The 24,411-nt window shown below is 42.6% G+C and overlaps 1 protein-coding gene across 4 annotated transcripts in view; it reads right to left on the bottom strand.

The window, feature by feature from the left end:
• Positions 1-2,596: 2,596 nt before the first annotated feature.
• MAP3K21 (mitogen-activated protein kinase kinase kinase 21) overlaps positions 2,597-24,411 on the bottom strand; it is a 211,103-nt gene continuing 189,288 nt past the window's right edge. For 3 of the 4 annotated variants that reach the window (XM_029593872.1, XM_029593869.1, XM_029593870.1), the window contains one exon: positions 2,597-14,790. In XM_029593872.1, the coding sequence (XP_029449732.1) occupies positions 14,399-14,790 (392 nt within the window). In that variant the 3' untranslated portion in view covers positions 2,597-14,398. The remainder of the gene's footprint in view (positions 14,791-24,411) is intronic. The other variant, XM_029593871.1, reaches the window with a different exon arrangement.

Genomic DNA, 24,411 nt, shown 5'->3' with positions numbered 1-24,411 from the left:
GAAAAGGAAGCACTGCAAATATTACATCAGACCCTTGAAAAGCAATACACCTCATACTAGAAAAACAAAACAAGCTGGATTGCTATAAATTCCCCCATAGAAACTAAGTACTTAATAGAATATCTCACCTGTGTCACACACAGACTGTACCCACACCAAATGAAGACAAGTGACCACAAATTAGAAATGTACAGACAAAAATTGAAATGAAAACTCCACAAAGCCAGACACTGCATGCAGTTACACACTGGAGAAATTGAAATAAATGCATTTCCTTCTGCACTGAACAAAATAAAAATATATCAGAAATGCACACTCTAAAATAGCATTTGTTTACCTTTGTCTGGACTTTACAATTTTCTAATCATGTTGGTCCTAGTCATTTCCTCAGTCTTCTTCCATCTCCTTTTCCAGTGTTTCATGTTCATATATAGTTCTCTCTCCTATCTTCAATTCCTCTTATATTTGATATTGATCTTTCCCTTTTATCATCTTCTTTTTCTGCCTCATGTACTCAGCTAGATTCCACCCATCTTTCCTGTCATTCAATCTGCCTCTTTTCACCTCTCATCCCCTACCCAGCCCATCTCCACACTCACTCTCCCTGGTCATCCCTTGCTCCATCTCACTCCTTTCCCAACCCATTTCCCTCTTTTCACCCACTTCCTAGTCCCTTTCCATCCTCTGTACTCTCCCCTCCCCAGTCCTCAAATACTTTCACAGTTTCATCTCCTCACTAGTCCCAGTTCCCTGTCACTCATCCCCTCCCCCTGCTTGTTTCTAAAGCCCTATGAAGCCATCTCAACCCTCCCTCACCTCTTTCAAAGATCCATCCCTTTCCACTGTCACCCCCCTCCCCAGCCCTCCAGGTCCTTTACATCATACCTCATTTCCTCACCCTTGAGACTACGTTTCCTACCCCACATCTCATAGCCACAGCCCCACTCATACTTTGCAACTCATCTAATTATACCCTCACTCATGCCCCCACCCAACTGCCACCACTATTCTTCCCATCCCCAAGTCCCTGCTTTTTTCCCTCACAATCTGAGTGGCCACTCTGCTCACCCTTCATCCTCCATTCTCACCCCCACAACCAACCACAGATCCCTCTTCTTCCCTCAATCTGATAGTTCCTGCTTTTTCTTTCCCCCATCCGAGTCTCTACTCCCCTCCCCACAATCTGGAAGCCCCCATGCTCCCCCTCCTCCCAACAAACCTGGATATACCCTTCATCCCCCATTCTCCACTCTTCTCAATCTGAGTGTCTCCCTTTCCATTCACCAAATCTGGGGGTCCCACATACCTCTCAGGCCCAAGTCTCCATTCTTTCCCTCTTCCCAGTCTGGTGTCTCCAGTCTCTCTCTCCTGCCACCAAACCTGAGAATCCCCCAAGATTTCCAGAACCACTTTTAAACATTTTAAAGTGACAGAAGCTTGCAACTGGCTGCTAATTCTCATGATGCCTCCGCTAGAATCCTCACAAACACCAGAAGAAATGAACACATTTCCCCCATACTAAAAAACCTACACTGGCTTCCTATACACCTCAGAATACAATTCAAGAGTCTTACTCTAGTCCATAAAACCCTATACAACCAAAACAAACTGGTTCAACATCCTTCCACTTTAACCCCCCCATATACAATGCAGCAATGGAAAAATGGATCCACAAGATCAGCCAATAATGGCACTCTACCAACAACCTCCCCCAAACTCACTAACCTTGCCTCGACATGAGTACGTGCTTTCTCCATTGCCGGTCCATCCATATGGAATGCTATGCCCCTAGACCTAAGGCTAGAAACCAACACTATTAACTTAAAAAAAAAAAAAAAAAGCTGAAAACCTGGCTCTTCAAACAAGCCTACCAATAACTTGCATTAAATCCAATATCACCCATGCTTCCTTCCCCCCTCGTCCCCTTTCAACCTCTCCAGTATTATTGATTGAATTCTATCTCCCCATTCAACATGTTAACCACATGTTAACCTCAACAATGTCAATAGTTATAGTTACTTGTTTTCCTCGCTGCCTTTGTACTATTTTGTTCCTGCATCCCCTCCACCCTCTCTGACCCCAGAACGTCACATTTTTATCTCCTAGTTACCCGAAGTGTTACACTGTAATTTCCTTCCTCAGTTCAATTGTTATAATGTAAACAGATGTGATATGTAAACGAATGTCAGTATATAAAAGAGTTAAATAAAATAAAAATAAGATATTTGGACGGAGATCTATTACTGAATCCCTCCTGCCAAAGGAAACAGCAAATTGCCAACACTGAGAAGAGTAGCTAGTTAGGTTTTGTAAGGGACAAAGAGGAGGTAGGTGAGGGGTTAAAAAGATGGAAGAAGCCACATTAAAAATGTTAGAGGTTAACACCAGGGACTCAGGGCAGAGGGAGAAACTCAGTGCATGGGCCCTCATGTGCTCATGCCTAACATCCCTGCCCCACACACAGGGACACAGGCACAGGCCTTCACACCCAGCTCACACACACAGAGGCTGTTATAGACCAGACTACACGAGCAACACCAGGCATTTCTCACTAATTTACAATATGTTGAGAAAATGAAGGATGTGGTGCAGTACACAGGCTACAAAAACAGCTTTTATTTCTCAGATAAAAATTATGAACATTTTAGACAAAAAGCTCTCAAGCAAGGATTTTAAAAAGTACCTTGAATCTACAGTGGGAATACTTTACAACTACTTGCTAATCTAAGTTATCCTCATTTTAGTTACAGAAACTATACAATCTATCAGAAAATAAATACATCTTGTGATAACTACAGCAATACAGAAGTAAAATAATCCCTATAAAAATATACTAGAATACCTTTGTAAAAAGTAAAAAAAACCAAAAAACAAAACTCCACAGTGAGAAATTTATAAACGGATGAAATTAGTCAACTAACATTTTCATATTGTATCTGAAAATAGTGAAGACTAGTTGACAAACAGAATAGAAAACCTATTGGCCTTTATAAGAAGTAAGTAGAAAGCAAATCAGTGGAAAAGATACATTCTTTACCTTGGTTTGGTGGATCAAAATGTTTAAACATCTAGGGTGCATAATTAAATATTTGCAAAGAAGGAAACTACTTATTTAGAAAGGAAGAGAACATTTACAAAGAAAAAAAGAAAAAAAACCACTTAGAGCACCTGAGATTTTCTTGCAGGAAGACAAGTATGAAGGGTAATCCCTATCAGAAGCATTTGAAGGCTACAATCATTTCATTCCATCTCAATGATCCCCAAACCTAATTACATCTAGTATAACTTTTCAATTCCCAGTATTAACACACTGTAGGTCCATGTGATTTAGTTTTTCATAGTGCACTTAATCTGCAATTGAAAGTATTACATCTTCCAAATGATAAATGGAGATTATTTGTAATTTCAAGTTTTAACCTCACAGCACTCAAATTTAAGTTCAGTGTTCAGTTTACAAAGGATTATTTCAGAAAATACTAAACAGAAATAAAACCTAAAAGGCTGAGATAACATTACTGAAAAAGCATCAAAATAGGTGGCTTTTATGTTATAAAAATATACATAATTTATATCAATTAGTAACAGCATAAAGAATGAAAACAGAAAAAAGCAATTCACATAAAAGCTGCTATACACACAATTATAAAACTTACAGTGGTGTGTCATTTTTGGTAAGAATACTTTAATATAGTCCATGAGAAGAACCAAAAACAATTTCTCATCTTTAGTACCTTTTCTTAGGAGAAAAATTAAATTGATTTTCAAAAAGAATCAATAATTACTCCAAAGTTGGTCAACCTCTGACTTTAGTGTTTCAACACACCAGAAAATAGTGCAGCTGCAACAATAGGGATTGTGAGAACTGTCTTCTAGCAGAATACCATGTTTTAGAGATAAGATTGAACCTTGAAAAGACACAGTTATTTAGAACAGGCACAGAAGACAGTATAGCAGCTATTATAAATTCAATCTAAATAAATTCATTAAAATTCAGTTGGACAGTGGATCCAGAGAACAGACCAAATGTTATACTGTAACTAAGGAGCATCAGTTTATTCAGTTTAATTAAATTTAAATAACTTGATCATTCTTTAATTATATTTGTTCTATTTATGATTCAAGATTCCTTGCAATTAGCTTTAATATGTGAGGTCTTTATATTTAAAAAAAAAGTTCTTTGCATTGAAACAGGTAAATTCTTGTGATAATTTAATGTTAAATGTAGGATTTTGATAGTAACATCCATTTTATAAATTTGTAAGGCACTTCAGGTCCTTAGTTACCGGTGTGATTATACAGTATCCAGAAACTATTTTTATAGATAATGCTACAGACAAGACAAGCCCAGGAATGGAAATTATTCGTGCCCTTCCCAGACATTCATAGATTTTATGGGTTATCTATTAACAGTTTCCCATATGGATTTTCAGAAAGTTTGATTTTCATATAATGTGGTAAAAGCTTTTTCCTTTAGATAGTATGGCAACCAACGCTATCATTGCTTAGTGTGGTAGCATGCCATTACAATTAAATAAAATTAGCAGAGCATTAAACCTTAATGGTGTAAACACCATTTTTTAAGTGTAGTGTTTTTTTCTTATTCATACATGGTCACAAAATGCTGATTTGAAATATTCTAAACTATGAGAATTTTGTATATGCTGAAATTCTAGCAACACTTGCCTATATATAATAAATTACTATTTTCATGTCAGACATTTTAAATGAAACGATTTTACGTTTGGAATTATTTATACAGGAGAGGATTTAATTGATATTCATTAAATGTGCGCCAATGCCCGTAGATTTAAAGTTTAAAGTAATTTATTTTAAAAATCAACAATATATTGCTATGAATTTTTGAGATAGCAAATACTGAATACATTGTCATGTATCAGCAGTTCTTTTAAGCTTGTCCATACAATTAGGAAGTTGACACTTAAAACAAACTAAAAGGGAAAAAGTTTTTATATCAAATTTAAACATATGCTAATACTAGCTATCACTGGAACACAGAATCAAAGCACTAACTTTCATAGCTATATTTATTTAAAAATCTGTAAGCTAAAATGCACAACAAAACCAAGTTTCTTAATGCTTTTAAAATAACTACCATTCGTCTGACTTTTCTTCATGAGTGATGTCATGATAGCTACAGTTTGCATACAGCTCTATGTCCAGGGTGACAAGTCGTGCCATTCCTGGATAACTCCACTGCATGCATAATGCAATAATTCTGATTCTCCTATTGAGTTGTCAGAGAAAAGAAGGGTGGCATCTCCATGCATGCAATAAGGTAAAACCAGGACTGGCTCAGTTTGTCTCCTTGGACATGATGCTATGAGTTCACCCTGGTAGATTATGGGCATAAGGAGTGTGTGAGAGATTTTATTAGGACTTGGTGGAAACACTTAACACCCAGAACTATGAATAAAGGAAAATTGGTTCTTACCTGCTAATTTTCGTTCCTGTAGTACCATGAATCAGTCCAGACTCCTGGGTTTTGCCTCCCCTCCAGCAGATGGAGACAGAGAAGTTTTGACCGACTGCCCTACACCCTGAGGTGATACCTACAGTCAGTCAGTATTTTACTGTATCAAAGCAGAAGATAAAATTATCATAAGTTAATGGCCCTGTATGAACCAGGGGAAAGAAACCCTGTAATCGCAATCAACCTTCTCACGAACCCCAAAACAAACCAGAATGCGTGAGCATTTATAGATATCTAGAAAACTAGTCTGGGGAAAAAAAATTAAGCACTGAACGAACAGACTCTCCATCACCCGAATGCTGAAATAGGCAGGACTCTGGACTGATCCATGGTACTACAAGAATGAAAATTAGCAGGTTAAGAACCAATTTTCCTTTCCCTGTATGTACCCGGATCAGTCCAGACTCCTGGAATGTACCAGAGCTCTTCTAGTTGGGGTGGGACCCTGAGTCCTGCACGGATCACACCTTCGCCAAGACCCCCAGGGCCTGGGGCCTGGACATCCAACAGGTAATGCCTTGCAAAGGTATGCAAAGACTTCCACGAAGCTGCCCTACAAATCTCTTGCGGCGAAACTTGCTGATATTCCGCCCACGATGTTGCCTGCGAACGGGTAGAATGTGCTCGTAGACTGACCGGGAGCAGACGGCTTTAAAGTAGATATGTCGAACCAATAGCCTCCTTCAACCAGCGAGCAACCGTAGCCCTAGACGCCTTGTGTCCTCTTTTGTGACCACTCCACAGCACAAAGAGAAGGTCTAACATGCGGAAACTATTGGTAACCTCCAAATAACGTAATAGAATGCGACGCACATCTAGTTTCCTCAGGTCCCTCAACTGGGGATTGGATCAATCCAAGTCAGGAAAGGAAGGGAGCTCTACCGAATGAAGAGAGGATACAACTTTTGGAAGAAAGGAAGGAACTATTTGTAACGAAACTCCCATATCCATAATTCTCAAAAAGGGTTCCCTGCAGGATAACGCCTGAAGTTCTGACACCGGACGAGCAGAGGAAATAGCCACGAAGGGAAAAAAAAAGTCCTTAATTTAAGATCTTTTAGCGTCACCCTCTTCAATGGCTCAAAAGGTGCCCCACACAGGGCTTTGAGAACCAGATTCAAGCTCCGCGACAGACGTAAACATTTTGCCCCTCAGAGAAAACGTGCCACATCCGGATGTGCAACCAACACTACTCCGCTGATCTTACCACGGAAGCAGCTGAGAGCAATCACCTGTACCCTTAACGAGCTGCATGAAAGGCCCTTTGCCAGGCCAGCCTGCAAGAATGACAAAATATGTGACACTGAGGCACCAGGAGTCACCCCCTGTATAATACACCACAACTCAAATATCCCCCAAACTCTGACATAGGCCAGAGAAGTATAGGGTTTCCTAGACCGCAAGAGGGTAGCCACAACCGCGTCAGAGTAACCCTTGCTCTTTAGATGCTGCCTTTCAAAAGCCATGCCGCTAGACAAAAGCGATCTGCCTCTTCCAAACAAACGGCCCCCGATGGAGGTTCGGGAGGTCTTGCAGCCGGAGGGGGTCTTTCCACAACTAGATTGACTAGATTAGCAAACCTTGGATGCCTCAGCCATTCCGGAGCTATCAAGATCACCTCAGACGGGTGAGATTCTATGCGCCTTAGCACCTTGCCAATCACAGGCCATGGTGGGAACACGTACAGTAGAATGTTCCTTGGCCAGGAGAGAACCAGTGCATCCATGCCTTCCGCTCCTGGCATCGACTGAAGAAACGAGGAGTCTTGGCATTGTGAAATGTTGCCATCAGGTCCATGCTCGGCCTAGACCACTTGTCGCATATGAGCTTGAACGCCACTTGAGAGAGCTCCCACTCCCCGGGATTAAGCCAGTTGCAACTGAGAAAATCGGCCTGAACATTGTCGACCCCGGCAATGTGAGAGGCTGCAATGTGGAGTAGACGCTGTTCCGCCCAGAATATCAACTGTTGTGCTTCGCTCGCCACCGGTCGACTCTTGATTCTCTCTTTGGCGATTGATAAAAGCCTCTATGGTCACATTGTTGGACAGGATCCCGACAGACTTCCCTTGCAGGATCGCTCAGAGGGCCTGCATTGCTAATCACACCGCTCTGGTCTCCAGACGATCGACCACTGGGACTCCTCCCTCAATCAGTGGGACTGTACCAATTTCTCCTGACACACCGCTCCCCAGCTGGAGAGACTGGCATCCGTGGTGACCACTGTCCAATCCGGGACTTCCAGGGATACTCTGCAGCTCAAGTTGTCCAAGTTGAGCCACCAATCTAGACTGGAACAAGCAGAGTCTGTAAGAGGCAGAGGAAGATGAAAATGCTCCGACACCGGGCTCCAACGGGAAGGCAACGCTGACTGCAGAGGTCTCATATGAGCAAAGGCCCAGGGAACTAACTCCAGGGTGGACGCCATCGATTCAAGGACCCACAAATAATCCCAAACCCTGGGAGGATGCTTGGACAACAAATCCCGAACCTGCTCCTGCAGCTCGACGACATGGTCCCCAGTCAGAAAAACTCAGCCCTGTCATGTGTCGGACCGGGCCCCCAGAAATTCCAAGGACTGGGAAAGAATCAGGTGGCTCTTGGCGAAGTTGATCACCTAGCTGAGCGATCACAATAGCTGAAGAACCCAATGAACTGCCGAGCAGAAAAGCAGCTCCGACTTTGCCCAAATCAGCCAATCGTCCAGGTAGGGGTGAACAAAGAATCCTGCCTTCTGGAGCTGCGCCGCCACCACAATCATCACTTTGGTAAAGGTCCTGGGTGCTGTGGCCAGCCCGAATGGCAGAGCACAAAACTGGAAGTGGTCTCCTAGTATGGCGAACCTCAGGAATTTCTGGTGGTCAGACCGGATGCCAATTTGCAGGTACGTTTCTGTGAGATCTAGAGATGCCAAGAATTCACCCTTGCGTACCAACACAATGACGGATCTCAGAGTCATGCGAAACCGTGATATCCACAGGCACCTGTTTACTCTAAGTCGAGAATGGGCTGGAAGGTGCCCTCTTTCTTTGGCATCACGAAGTAAATGGAGTAATGGCCCTTCCATTGTTCCGCGAGAGGAACCTTCAAAGGCCCCGAGTTCGAGGAGACGCTGCAACGTGTCCTGTACCACCTGGCATTTCTCGACGTACGAGCATGGGGAGACAAGAAAGCGGTCTCGAAGACACCGAGCAAAATCTAATGCGCAATCGTGCTTTATCACATTGAGGACCCACTGGTCGGACATCAGAGTGGCCCATTCCTCGTAAAACCGAGACAGTCTGCCTCCCACCACTGGAGCCGCCGGAGGACTGTGGGGCTCCTGGTCTGCCGAAGCACTAGCCTCGAAAGGACTGAGACCAGGACTGTTGTCTTCCCGATGGCTATCAAAAGGAAGATCCTGAAGATCGGGAGGAACGAAATCTTCGATTTCCTCGTAGGCACAAGTGAGACGGGAAGGAGACTCTCGCCATTGGCCTATCCTCTGGTAGGCGGTGTACCTTGTTCTCACCCAAAGGATTGAATCATGTCCTCCAGGTCCTTTCCAAAAAGTAGTTTTCCCTTAAAAGGTAAAGAGCCCAACTGAGCTTTGGAGGAAACGTCCGCTGACCAATTTCTCAACCAGAGAAGTCTGCGGGCAGATACCACCGAGACCATTGATCTGGCTGAAGTATGCAGAAGGTCATAAAGGGCATCTGCACTATAAGCGACCACCACCCCACTTGCACCGCTTCTTCTTCCATCAGGGCAGTGCTATTCTGCAATTACTGGATCCAACAAATACCTGGTCTCAAGGAGAAACTACTACACATGGCAGCTCGGACACCAAGTGCCAACACCTCAAATATCTTTTTGATCTGCACCTCCACCTTCCGATCCTGGAAATCTTTGAGTGCCGTCATGTCCGTCACAGGGATAGTGGTCTTTTTAGTGACCGCCGACACTGCCGCATTCACATTAGGAACATGGAGAAGGTCTAAAGCCTTTTCTGGCAAGGGATATAGCTTGTCCATCACCTTACTGACCTTCAAGTCTAGATCAGGAGTATCCTATTCTCGGAACAGCAAGTCCATAACAGAAAGATGAAAGGGAAAGGGACTTGGTTGGACCACGCAGGCCCACCATGATGGGATCCATGGAACCCATTCAGAAATCCTCCTGAGGGGTCTCAATACTCAATTCTTCTGGGATCGCAGGAATTAGCGTGCCCAACTCATCCCTGCAAAACAGTCGAACCACCTTTGGGTCATCTCCTTCAACAATCTGTGGACCCTCGTGAGTGGGAGGAAGGTCCTAGTTCTCCTCCAGATGCCTTCCCTGATGAGGAGCCCCGCTAGGCTCCTGATCATCATGCTCCGAGACCTCAGAGGACGAATCATCCCACGGGTAAGTGGATAAGGTCCGAAGCGGTCTCAGCCTTTGGATCCCCCGCTTCTGAGGGCTGGGACCTTTTCACCACTTGACTCCCTGAGCCACTGCCCCCTGGCTTGAATGTACCTTAGGGCCCTCTTCTGAATGCCTCCGAGCTGCTCTCCTGGCCTTAAAGGCCTTATTCAGCAACAAAACAAATTTGGATGAAAATGAAGAGGAGGAGGAGTCTGATTACTCCTTGGGGCTCTCTTCAAATCGGCCCTGGGAATTCCTTTGCCAGGCAGCCCCCCTCAGGTGCTGTAGGCTGCGGGGAAAGAGGAGAGGGGGAATCCCTCCCCCCTCCACGGTTTGCACTGCAGCGCGAAATGTGGCCAAAATGGCCTTAGTTCCCACGCTGAGCGGGAACGGGTCTGCAGACTGAGGCCATGAGTGCCCAGACTTCGCTGAGCCCAGTCGCAGCCGTGAAACACCTCCCCCAACCGCCGCCAATGTGCCTTGGCCTCCGGGGAGGCAGGAATAACAGACTGTCACGTGAAAGGAGCGTGTGCGCTTTCCTACAAGCCTGACAGGCCGCGCCTCGAGGCATCGCGAACCAGCTGAAGAAAAAAAAACCCTTTTCTTTTTTCCCAGTGGCGGGGGACAGGCGCCGAATAGCGCAGGAGTGCTCTTACTGTGTTTCCAAATCTGAGAAGAAAAACGGGTCCTGATTGTCCTGGGGTGAGTGAGCCGGCTCCCCAGTATCACCCCCCCAACTCGGTACCGTGCTGTTCAACAGGGTTCTCAACCTCTATCCAGCTGAGCCCTCAATACCAGGGGGGATGGTCGCCTCAGGACATGCCAACCCCCTGGGAGGCTAAATGCAACTGCTCCTGCCAGCTTCCAACAGAAAGCTCAATTTTTTATTTTTTTTTAAGAAATACAAACTCAGCAAATTAAAAGCCAAATTCCTGACTACACTTTTGGATTTTTTTTTTTAAGCTAGCTACAGACTGTAGGAATTTGACCTCTATCATCTGCTGGAGACAGAGAAATACTGATGGACTGTAGGTAGCACCTCAGGGTGCGGGGCGGAGTCGGTCAAAACTTCTATCTCAGTCTGCTGGAGGGGAGGCAAAACCCAGGAGTCTGGACTGATCCGGGTTCGTACAGGGAAAACAGATTAAACACATTAGAAATTACAAATTTACAAAATACAAAAAAGTATGGTTGAATTAAGTGGAGAATCACTTTCTTTAAAACAGACCTTTTACAATAGGCCAGCAACACCTTCATACTACAAAATAAATTCCAAGATGAATCATCAAGTTTGTGAATATGGTACCTGTTTTCTTACATTTCATAATGTGAAGGTGTTGCTGGTCTTTTTATCAAAAAAGTCATTAAGTTTAGAAAAATGATGGTTTAAACCTGCTCACGATGACTACTTTCACAGAATTTGCTTCCAAGTGAGAGATTTATAGCAACTTCTGTACAAACAAAATTTTAGCTGTACAAGTTCTTAGAGACTAACTATATTACTTACTGGATACTGAGATGTGATAGGTGGTAGATTCAGAAATTTTAATTTTAGCCCAGGGACTTCCAATTGCATAATATTCTGCCACAGCTATTTTTGTCTACCACTGATCTCAGCAAACAGTAGCCCAAAGATAAGGTTGTTTGATGAGTACTCAACTCTATAAACTATGTTGTCTTTCATTGTACTTCTATGTACAAGTGAATTATGTCCAAAAAAGTACATATTTGGATACAAAGTAATATTAAGAACATGGTCCACATGTCACAATTTTGCTGCTATGTTTTAATCAGAATTGCAAGGAAAGAATGATAGTTGGTAGTGCACCACATTTCACTGCAATATGGAATTAGGGATTTTCTAAAAATGCTGTTGATACTTATGAGAATCTGTTCATGTATTGTTTCAGTGCTGCAATAAATACAGTGAGATTTCAACAATATTTTGGTGGTATAATTTGACTTTAAAGTAAATTAAAAGCACAAATTATGGTTCCTATTTTATTGATCCACGTATTCAAATGCAGCAGAAATCCCATAGATTTTATTATCTGATGCAACCTACAAAAGTAACCTGCTGTATATTTAATCAACATTTTAGCAAGTACTCAGCATCCAGTAACAATCTGAAGTTTCAGATGAGAAGCAAAGCTCCTACAAGCTGTGGACAAATCTGTATTAAACATCCCATAAGTCAAAAGTGCAAAATTTTAAAAAAATACTTATTCTGTTTTAGTAATCTACACTGCTGCATTAAAAATACTTTTTTTTTTTTTTTAGCAGACAAAAATAATTACATTCTGGCAATAATTCTTGTTCAAGTTCCTCTTCATCACATCAGTCTGCTACAAAACAGATCAGTTTTCTAGAGACATGTATTTAATTGGAAGCCCAAGTTGACTTCTCTTCCCTGTACAGTATATTAACAGGTTTCCCTTTTTATCCCAGTGCTAGAATCTTCAAGCAATGATAACAAGGAATACAGGAGAAAAAAAAGCAAAAAGAGGTAGGCAGGCTGTAATATGGACAAGAACACTTGTGAATAATCAGTAGCAATGAGTAATTAATGATTGTTCACCACCACTTAGTCTTCACACTATGAAACTTTGCTAAAGCAGTGCAGTTGAGAGATGGGAGGGCTTTTTTCTTTTTTTTTTAAATAAAAAAACAGCAATTTAAAATGTCCTAAAAGTGATACTCAGCTAATTAATAGATGGTGAGATATGCCAAGTTGCAACATCTAACCAACTTATTCGCTTTCCATTGAGGTTTACTGATCTTGGTATGGCCATTTAATCTGAAAATAAAATAGATGAAACTAAGACTAAATGGGCTCTGATTGTTGAGACACTCTGCTGCCATTAGCTCCACAAGAAAACTATTCCATAGATCTTGGAGAATTTCCAGATAGACTGAGCACAGACTACTGTAACAAGAATATATAGAGCTTTATATATGCTTTATCTTATCCAAAATCCCAATTTGCATAGCTCATTCTTCTAGAATCTCAAGCTATTAAGAACCACTTCTGGGATTTGGATAAAAAGTGCCTACTGATTTAACTCCACTGTTCAGTGTATTCATCTAACTAATATGAGATGCCCATTTTAATTTGAAATACTGAGGTTGAAATTTAGCTGTTTCTGAAGTAGATCTGCTGCCAAAAGACCTAGCTCTCCTGTTAGGTAAGAGTATCCAAATTAGTTTTCCTTTTTTGCAAGTAGGCCTGGTAACTGAACAGGGGAAAAATATTAAAATGAGATTTCTTCTTAATATTGGTCCATTCACAGAAGTGAGAAATGTTTTATTGGATTCAGGGCCTCATCCCAGTACTTTCAGGACAAAATCAGATCTTAGTATATAAGACTGTTGTGCAAAAAATGAGAAAAGCAGTGATTGAAAACTGTTTACTTTAGCTGTTCTACAGGTCAAGTCAATAGACTTTCAGAATACAGATGTTTGATACAGATCAGTTATATGAACTGGTATACCCAATTCTGGAAATAGCATCCACAGTTTAGAAAGCCCTCACTACAGTAAAAGATCAAAGGAACACCAATTCCTCAGCTACTCTGAGATCAGTAGCCAGCAATTAAGTGCATGCATTATGTGGATCTGGGGTCTTCAATTGCTGAAGCGTGCCATCCTAAACCAAATTCAAGTAAAGCCTGCAGTTTCAGATACATCATTCAAAAGACAAGAGCAACAAGTTAAGTTCAGCACCTCAGCAATTGCATTAATGCCACCACTTTTATGGGAAGAAAACTAATTAAAGGGGGACATATGAATCCTATACTGTCCAGCATAATACATGATCTAAGCAGTCTGGATTTCTTCCTTGTATAGAAGCTAAAGGATAAAGAAATAAATTTTACAGCTGTCTCAAGTCAGATAAGCAAAGGCTGAAAGATGTATTAGCACCAATAGAATGAAAAATCAGGTAAAAAATTGGAAATTTTAATTTATGAATATTAAATGTCCAAATGCTGTCAAGATGTGCTTTACAGAATATGAGGACTATTTTGTATCCACCACTGATCAGAAAAGGTCTCAAATAAATATCTGATATGAAACCTTGTTACTGGTCAATTTAAGAGAGATATAGTTTATTTTTGTTTGTAAGTATTGATGAACTATAAATCCTATTATGTTAAGCTAACAAATGTCAAAATCATATTAGGTACCCCTTGCACCTGAATTTGCACGTGAGCCCTAACTTCCATAATCTTAATCACACAGCAACTTGGTCCTGGGAGAATACAGACAAGTTCAGCATATTTTTTGTTTATATTTCAAATGAGATATGAATGTGATACTCAAATGCCCAAATTAATACATATTTTGAGCATTGCACAGTCATTAATGGGGGTCTAAGGATAATCCTGAATAAGTTATGACAAAATGCTGCTTTAAGTAGTGTGGCCACAATTTTTTTTTTTTTAAGCACATGACAAAATTAAAGACAGATTGATTTTAACAAGCCTGTTCTTAAAAAAAGGAACACTTTAAAAGTACAAGGCACTTAAGATAAAAATTCATTTTCCAGTTCATATATAGATGGTCGACAAGGTTTACTTTTCACCCTACAAAGCGGCACAGTGTAGTCTTTGTTTTGACCTTCCATATCAATATCAAGTAATGATGGTAAATGATGCCCCTCTCTCTCCTCAGCAGCTAGTGCCATATTACCATTTGTTCCTTTGTTGTATCCTGTACAGTCTGGTTCAGAAGGATTAGGCTTTGAACTTTGAGATAGAACCTTCCAGGGATCTATTCTTCTTAGACAAGGTCTAGGTCTTGATATAATACTGGCAGCTATTTGATGTTTAGGTGAATTGTCATTGTTAAAGATTCTTGGCTGAAGTGATGGAGGATGCAAGACCCCAGAATCCAAAGGGCAGGAGAATCCATTAGCTGTAGATAAAAGATGACTATTAGAGAAGTACAGATTACAAAAGTGCTTGTTTTCAACTATTACATACTTTGTCACAAAAATCAACACTTAGGACCTTATTCATTGTAAAGTGAATTTTAAAAGCATTGTGCGCCTAAAAATGAGCACATGTACATACAAATAGCAGATCTTCGCACAACTATTTTATAAACCTCAAACATACACATACAAGTAATGAGACACAAATTTGCTAGTATAGAAAAAGGGCAAGCTAGGGACAAGGCCAACATTTACACATATAATGTACTATTTTAAAACCTGTGAACATGACAAGTGTATGGATGTTACATACGCATATTTACATCTGCTTATGTGTAAGTCAGAATATAATCCTTTATAGATACTGACTGGTTGCAGGGTCTGGGTAAGCTGGGGGAAATGCAGGTTGAAGAACCAGGTCTTGATGATCTAGAGAGACTGGGAAAACTGGTGGACTAATTGGTTTAACTGGTAATTTCCTTCACAAAAGCATTTTATAAAAACAAGTTTGCTTGCCGTAAACTGTGCTTTTCTAGATAGCAGGATGAATTCATCTATGGGTGATGTAATCCGGCAGAACCGCATGGAACTGTCCAAGTTAGTAGAGCTTTTGAGCTCTACGGGAGCATATGCTGGAGTTCCTGTGCAGGCATTGCCACAACCTCCTCAGTCTGTTTCAGAGTTAATAGAAAAGGATAGTCTGCTGTCCAGGGAGAAGTCTGACATCTCATGTCCAATTCATTTTGCTATCTAAGGAAAACACCATTTATGGTATGCAAACTTGCCTTTCCTGACAATAAGCAGGGCTGAATTAGACATGATCTACAGGGAGTCCCAAACTGAGGGCTGCACCATGGATAGCAGACTATTAATGTATCAATGGTGTGATAAGTTTATTCCTACTGCACTGCCCATGGAAGCCAAATAATTTAGGGAGTAGTGGGAAGTGAAATTAAGCACAGAGGACTAGATAGCTGCTATACAAGTATCTTCAATTGGAACCTCACTGAGGTGTGCAATGGATGAAACACTTGCTCAAACCTGGTGAGCTCTGACTGGATTAGTGAGATTTAGTAATGCTAAATATAGTTCATTATCCATTTAGAAATTATTTTTATTTACATTTATTCCAAGTCTGTTTGGATCATATGATATGAAAAGTTAGAATACTTTTCTATGGAATTGAGTTTGTCACTTGTAATAAAGTCAGAGCTCTTTTACAGTCCAACACACGAAATGTCTTTTCACTTTCATGAGGTTTTGGAAAGTAGGAAACACTATTGCTGAGTTTAAACGGAAAGCAAAATTGCTTACCTTGTAATAGGTGTTATCCCAGGACAGCAGGACGTAGTCCTCACATATGGGTGACTTCACTGACGGAGCCCTATTGCGGGGAAAACTTCTGTCAAAGTTTCTAGAAACTTTTGACTGGCAGCCTGAGGCTACTGAGCATGCCCAGCATGCCATGATATTCTCTGCCACAGGGGTCTCACTCCAGTCTCGTATGTAGCAATAAGCTTTTAGCAAAAAATAAAATAATCAAAGGTATGAGACCCAACTCCGCGGGGTGGCGGGTGGGTTTTGTGAGGACTACATCCTGCTGTCCTGGGATAACACCTATTACAAGGTAAGCAATTTTGCTTTATCCCAGGACAAGCAGGATGCTAGTCCTCACATATGGGTGATTAGCAAGCTAGAGGCTGAGTCATTTTGTAGTGAAGGAACAGTGAAAAATTGTTGGTGAAAATGAAACAGCCAAAGATCACAGCAGGTTGGATGTAGAAAGAGTTGGGATTAAACTGGAAACAAGATCTTTAAGACAGATTGTCCATAGGTTGAATCTTGTCGGCCTTCCTTGTCCAAACAGTAATGAGCTGCAAAGGTATGAAGAGAACTCCATGTTGCTGCTTTACATATGTCAAGGATTGGCACTGAACGATAGTGTGCTACTGATGTTGACATTGCTCTTACTGAATGTGCCTTTACTCGCCCTTGGAGAGGAAGGCCTGCTTTTTCATAGCAAAACTGTATGCAATCTGCTAGCCAATTGGATATAGTATGTTTACCCATTGCTTTCCCTGGTTTGTTCGGATCATAGGAAACAGAGTTGATTTGATTTTCTGTGGACTGCAGTGCGGTTTAAGTAGAAAGATAGTGCACGCTTACAGTCCAAAGTATGTAAAGCCCGTTCGCCTTGGTGCGAATGAGGCCTTGGAAAGAAGGTGGGTAAAACTATGGATTGGTTCAAGTGGAATTCCGTAACTATTTTAGGGAGGAATTTTGGATGTGTACGAAGAACCACTCTGTCATGTAGGAACTTTGTATAGGGTGCGTACATAACAAGTGCTTGTAACTCACTAACCCTTCTAGCTGATGTAATAGCTATGAGGAAGATAGTCTTCCATGTGAGAAATTTAAGATCACACGAATCTATGGGTTCGAAAGGAGAACACATGAGTCTTGTTAATACCAAATTGAGGTCCCATTCTGTGACTGGTGGCCGAACTGGTGGTTTAAGGTGAGTTAAACCTCTCATAAACCTGCTGACAAGAGGTTGTGTGGATATTGGTGCATCTCCTATCTTATTATGGTAAGCTGAGATTGCACTTAAATGGACTCTTACAGATGAAGTCTGGAGACCAGATTCTGATAGATGGTATAAGTAGTCTAACAGAGAGGTTATGGGGCAGGTGAAAGGGTCTATATTCTATTGTCTGCACCATATAGTAAATCTTTTCCACTTGGAAGAGTAATTCTTTCGTGTGGAAGGTTTACGTGAAGCTAGAAGCACTTGAGATACATTGGTTGAAAGATTGAGAGGTTATAAAATCAAGCTTTCAACATCCATGCTGTTAGGGATAGGGAATGAAGGTTGGGATGGCGCAACCGACCCTGATCCTGAGTTATGAGAGTGGGAGCTACTCCCAGACGAATTGGATCTCTGACAGGTCTAGGAGTATGGGAAACCACACTTGCCAATACGGGGCTATGAATATCATGGACCCTTTGTCCTGTTGAAGCTTCACTAGAGTCTTGGTTATGAGCGGTATTAGAGGATATGCGTCTAGTAGGCCTGAGTTCCAAGGACGAGCAAAGGCGTCCTTGGTTGACTGGGTCTTGTTTGTGTGTAGAAAACAGAAATTGTCTACTTTGTGATTCAGATGTGACGCAAAGAGGTCTATTGTTGGTTGTCCCCAACGTTGGAATATCCTGGTCGCTACTGAAGGATCCAGGGACCATTCGTGTGGTTGGAATTGATGACTGAGTCGATCTGCCACTACATTGTGAATGCCTGCCAGATAAGTAGCCCAGAGGAACATTGAGTGTTTCAGGGCCCAGTCCCAGATCTGTGCGGCTTCTTGACAGAGGAGATACGAGCCCGTATCTCCCTGTTTGTTGATGTACCACATGGCCACTGTGTTGTCTGTTTGGATGAGAACAGTCTTGTGTGAAAGGCAGTCCTTGAATACATGTAGTGCATAACGTATAGCTCGAAGCTCCAGAAAATGTATTTGATAAGTCGCTTCGAGTTTTGTCCAAGTGCCTTGGGTTTGGAAATTGTGTATGTGAGCTCCCTAACCCAAGGTGGATGCATCTGTAGTTAATGTTATTTGTGGGACTGGTTGCTAGAAGGGTAGGCCCTTGCGCAAGTTGTCCATATTCGCCCACCAAAGTAGAGATGATCTTAGTTGGTGGGTTACTTGAATTGGATAATGAAGCGGTTGAATGGCTTGTATCCATTGTGACCGTAGAGTCCATTGGTAACCCTCATGGCAACCTGTACCATAGGAGTGACATGAACTGTGGAGGCCATATGACCTAGTAAGGTTAGAAATTGATGGGCTGTTGCTTGATGTCCGGAGTGAATCGAGCTTGCTAATGAAGATAGTGTTTGTGCTCGATCTTCTGGTAGAAAGGCTCTTGCAAGGATGGTGTTCAGTTCTGCTCCTATGAATTGGAGTAGTTGAGATGGAGTAAGATGGGACTTTTGGTAACTGATGAGAAAACCCGTGGAGTGTAGTAGAGTAATTGTCTGAGAAAAGACAGAGCTCCTTTTTGAGATTGACTTCTGATGAGCCAGTCGTCTAGATATGGGAAGACATGGACACCTTGCTTGTGCAAGTGGGCTGCTATTACTGCCAGACATTTTGTGAAAACTCTGGGAGCAGAGGCAAGTCCGAATGGCAGTACTCTGTATTGGAAATGTTGATGACCTACCATGAAGCGCAGGTACTTGCGATGAGGAGGAAATATTGGAATGTGAGCGTAGACATCTTGAAGATCCACAGAACAAAGCCAATCTCCTGCTTGAAGAAGAGGAAGCATTGTGCCTAAAGAGACCATCCTGAATTTTTCTTTTTTTAGAAATTTGTTGAGATCTCTGAGATCTAGGATTGGTCGCAGGCCTCCGGTTTTCTTTGGAATGAGGAAATAATGGGAATAGAATCCTCTGCCCTGCTGAAGCCGGGGCATGAACTCTACAGCCTTGGCTTTCAGAAGGGTGGATAATTCTGTTTGTAAGTGAAGCAAATGATTTTTGCTGAGATGAGAGGAATTCAGTGGAGAATCTTGAGGAATGGTTAGGAAGTTGAGTTGATATCCTCGGTGTATAATTGAGAGGACCCATTGGTCCAATGTTATTGACGTCCAAGCATTGTAAAAAGTGGACAGTCTTCCTCCCACTGGTAGTGCTGGTCTAGGATTGGAGCAGAGGCCTTGTTCTCTGGATATGATCTCAAAAACCAGTGGCAGGTCCGGTTTGTGGAGCTGGTTGAGGCCTAGTTGTTCTTTGTTGCCTCTGTTGTGGTCGGTGTTGGGACCTGGGAGGGCTCGGTCTGGATGAGCACCTAGTGTCCCTTCGTGGGGCCCTGCAGCTAGCATGTGTTGATGGATCATGCAGAAGAGAAGATAATTGTCGCAGGGTCTCAGTGTGCTCACGTAGTTGTGCGACTGTGACTTGAACCTTGGTGCCAAACAAATTATCCCCAAGGCAAGGAAGGTCGACGAGCTTATCTTGCACTTCTGGCCTTAAGTCGGAGGCTTTGAGCCAGGCCCATCTTCTGGCACTGATGCCGGATGCAGCAACTCTCGAAGCAGTCTCATAGGCATCATAGGTGGCGCGGACTTCATGTTTTCCTGTGTCTAATCCCTTATTAATGATGTTTTGTGCTGCCTCTTGATATTGTGAAGGCAGGGATGGCACAAACTCTTCCATCTGTTTCCAGAGATTCCTCTGGTACTGGGTCATGTAGAGGTGGTATGCTGAGATCCTGGAGGTCAGCATTGCTCCTTGATAGATTTTCCGACCCATTTGATCCAGAAATCTGTTATCCTTGCCTGGTGGGATAGATGAATGGGTTCTTGTACATCTGGAACGCTTCTGCGCAGACTCTACGACCGAGTGGTGGGGCAGTTGGGGTTTTTGATAGCCTGGTGCTGATTGCACTAGGTACGTAGAATCCACTCTTTTGTTCACTGCAGGAACTGTGCAGGGATGTTCCCAGATGCGTTTTTGTAACTGTAAGAGCACTTCATGGATAGGAATTGCGAGATTGTGTTTGGGAGGATCTACAAACTGGAGTATTTCCAGAGTTTGCTGTCTGTCATCCTTTTCTGCCTGCAAATTGAATGGGATAGAATCCGCCATTTCTTGGACAAAGGTAGAAAAAGAGAAATCCTCTGGAGGTGATTGTTTTCTGGGTTGAGGTGGGGAGGGATCAGACAAGAAGTCCTCTGATGAGACCTCTGATGAAGTGTCTGACCAAGTGTCATATGCAGAAGGTTGGTGAGTAGGTGTAATCCTAGGAATCGTAGGTACACCTGAGGGTCCAGGTAGAGGGTCTTCAGACACAACATCCTCTACGTCCTCCTCCACTGGATTAGCAGGCAAGGAAGCGAGTAATTCTTGGTACCTTTTTGTTAGGATACCGTGCAATGCTGCTTCTGCACTTGGCGATTCAGAAGATGCAGGTGGTTGTTTTGGCATCGAGTGTCTTAATTTTTTTGATGATTTAAGTCGCGATGCCGATGCCTTGTGAGGAGGAGGTAAGGTGGGTGCCGTCGTATAAACCGGCTTCAGCTGTGATATAGAAGGAACCGTCCAAGTCGATGTATGGAGAAAAGAGAACATCGAGATTGGAACGGTCACCGAAGGCATTGGTGGCAAAGGTTGTAGCATCGATGGAGCTTGTGCAGTCGAAAAAGGAATAGACATCGATGTCTCCGATGCCATTGAAGTCTGCGGCATCGAGGTTGGTGTCTGTGGTATCATGGGCATCAGCGGAACCACCAGCATTGGCGCGGTTGGAGGTGGCAATGCGGTCTCCAGCATCGGCGCAAGCACCGGCATCGGCGCACCCGCCAGCATCGGCGATGACGCCGGAACTTGTGCCTGGAAGGCTTCTTTTACCATCTGTCTGATCAGGCCGATTAAGTCTGGCGTCGATGCAGACATCGATATCGATGGTGTCGGCAAGGGAATCGAGGATACGGAGGTTCGGATGATTTATGCCGCTTAGCAGTCTGTTCCCCCGGGGGAGGGAGCAATGGAGAGTCCGAGGATCGATGAAGTTGGTGCTTGTGTTTAGGCCTCGATTCAGATACTGACCTGGTCGATGTCGTCAACGGTACTGGAGCATCGCTGGATCCCTCGATTCGCCGTTTTTTAAGAAGAATTTTCTTAGTGACCCCTGTTGGAGAAGATTTGGTTGAAGTAGATGGTGAAGGCAGTGATTGGAGGTGGAAAAGCTGTGACATTTTCTCCTGCCTCAGCTTTCTGCCTTTCGGGGTCATTTCCTGGCACTGTACAAATGAAGAAATTTCATGTTTCTCTCCTAAACAGAGTACACATTCGAGATGTGGGTCGGTTATAGACATGGTCCGGTTACAGACCGGGCATTTTTTGAAGCCCGAAGCCATGTCTCTATCGACAGCCATCGATGGAAGATCTCTGAGAAGAGAAATCTTGAGAAAAGAAAAAAACAAATAATTGTTTTTGTCACAGTCTGGAGACAATTGAGATTTTGTGAGACCCCAAGTGGGGAAAAAAGAGAAAAAAGTGACTTTCAGTCAAAGTTAGTGAGAAGATCTCACAGGGCTCCTGTCACCGCGATGCTAAGGGCAGCGCGGAAAAACGAAGACTGGAGTGAGACCCCTGTGGCAGAGAATATCAAGGCACGCTGGGCATGCTCGGTAGCCTCAGGCTGCCAGTCAAAAGTTTCTAGAAACTTTGACAGAAGTTTTTCCCGCACTAGGGCTCAGTCAGTGACGACACCCATATGTGAGGACTAGCATCCTGCTTGTCCTGGGATAATGCAGAAACCACCTTTGGTAGAAATTTAGGATGCAACCTGAGTACTACCTTATCATGAAAACTACCCTCTTTATGTGCAAATTTAACTAGTGTTTGTAATTCACTTACTCCTCATATAGAAGTGATGGCTACTAAGAAAATAACTTTCAAGGTTAGATATTTCAATGGTGACAAATCCAGGGGGCTCAAAAGGAAGCTGCATAAAATAAGTTAGTACTACATTTATGTCCTCAGGGCACTGGTGGCTTTTATTTAACTGGTGGGTGCAAGCGTAGGAGGCCCTTCATTAACTTGGAGACTAGTGGATGTGTAGATATAGGCCTACCATTCTCTATAGAATGATAAGCTGCAATCACGCTGAAATAAACGCACAGTGATGAAACCGAAAGTCCAGATTGTGCAAGGGAGTGAAGGTAAGACAACAACAGAAGTCTTGGTTTGCAATCGAATGGATCAATGTGGTGAGCAGAACACCAGGTTGAACAACATTTCCATTGAAATAAGTAATTGCATCTAGTAGATGATTTTCTAGCTAAGAGAAGCACATCCTGAGTCGGGTTTGTAAGGGACCATTGTTTCAAGAGTGTTTGCTCAACATCCATGCTATCAGATTGAGGGATGGCAGCATCGGGTGCAGCGAACTTAGTCTACCTGGGATAGAAAGGGAGGGATCATCTCCCAGTTGTACTGGAAGGACTATGTAGAACTGAATGAGGTACACATACCACACTTGTCTCTGCCATGGGGAGACTAACGAATCATGGTGGCTTGTTCTCGCATCAGTTTCTGTACGGTCCTCGAAATGAGTGGTACTAGAGGAAAAGCATAAACGAAGCCCATGTTCCACGCATGAGACTGGATTGGATGGAGCAGAATTGATGTTTTCAGTTCTGCTTGGTCACAAAGATCTGAATAGTTAATCTGCTACATTTTGGTTTGACCATTTGTGCAGGCAGAATATTCTGCTTGGTCTGTCCGCTGTTATGTTCTCAATACCCAGCAGTAAGATGCCTGGAGAGTTGCCTTGTTCTGGATTTGCCCAGGGCCATATTTTTAAGGCTTCTTGGCATGGTGTCCATAGCCCAGTTCCACCTTGTTTGTTCACATAGAACATGGCTACTTGGTTGTCTGTATCATTTTTCTCTTTGAGGATGTAATTGAATGCTTGAAGGGCATATTGCATTGCTTCGAGTTCTAGCAAATTTGGAAACTCCTTTCCTGAGCCGACCAGTCCAACCCACAGTGGAGGCATCTGTAACTAGTATTATCTGATCCGATACTGGTTGTAGTGGAACACCTTCTGCATTATGGATGGTCGTAACCACAAACGTATTTCTTCCTTCATATGTGAGGTGAGTTATTTTCCTATGAAGTGGGCTGAAGGATTTGGTTCCACTCAGACCTCAGTCCCCACTGAAGTCATTGCAGGCATGTAAATGGAACAACAAATTGCAGCCACCAAGTGACCCAGAAGCACAAGGATTCAACAAGCTGTTGTACACTGATTTCAACAATGTGTTGGCTATCTTGTACAAGAGTTACAACCTTTCTGGAGGCAGGAAGGCTTGTTCTTGAATCATGTCTATGATGACTTCTATGGACTGAAGTCACTGTCTGGGCTGAAGAACTGACCTTTGGAACTTTATCATGATTCCAAGTTACTGAAGAGTGTTGACAGATAATTGGAAGTGTGCTTGAAGTATGTCCCTTGATGGGGGGCTACTAAGAACCAGTCATCTAGATAAGGGAAAACTCTAATCCCTTGACATCGTAGATGGACCACTACAATGCATTTCGTAAAGATTCTTTGGAATGCAGATAGCCCAAATGGAAGGACCTTGTACTGACAGTGGCAGGTTCCCACTTTGAAGCACAAGTAATGCCAAAAAGAGGGGTATATCAGGATATGTGCATAAGCATTTTGAGATCCAGGGAGCACTTCCAATCATTCTGATGAATGAAAGGGAGAATCATGCTCAGATATTTTGAAATTTTTTTATTTTTTTTTAAGATAAAGATTGAGATTACCAAGATCCAACATTGGTCAGATACTGCCGGTCTTTTTTGGAATAAAAAAATACTGAACGTTGAATCCCCAAACGTGAAGGATAGAGGGTATTATTTGAACCACATTTTGCAGTACAAGTTGGTTCACCTCCTGCTGCAGAAGTAGTAGATGTGCCGGGTCAGGAGGTGGAATAGCTGTATGTGGGTTTAGTGGCTGGGTTTTGGAATGATCTTTGTATATATTATTCCAGAATGTTGAAAAGTGCTGAATTTTGCCTTTTGT

The sequence above is a fragment of the Rhinatrema bivittatum genome, chromosome 3 (genome assembly GCF_901001135.1).
Source record: "Rhinatrema bivittatum chromosome 3, aRhiBiv1.1, whole genome shotgun sequence".
Classification (NCBI taxonomy): Eukaryota; Metazoa; Chordata; class Amphibia; order Gymnophiona; family Rhinatrematidae; genus Rhinatrema; species Rhinatrema bivittatum.
The sequence above is the reverse complement of the archived record's forward strand: the minus strand, read 5'-3'. Positions and strand labels throughout refer to the sequence as shown.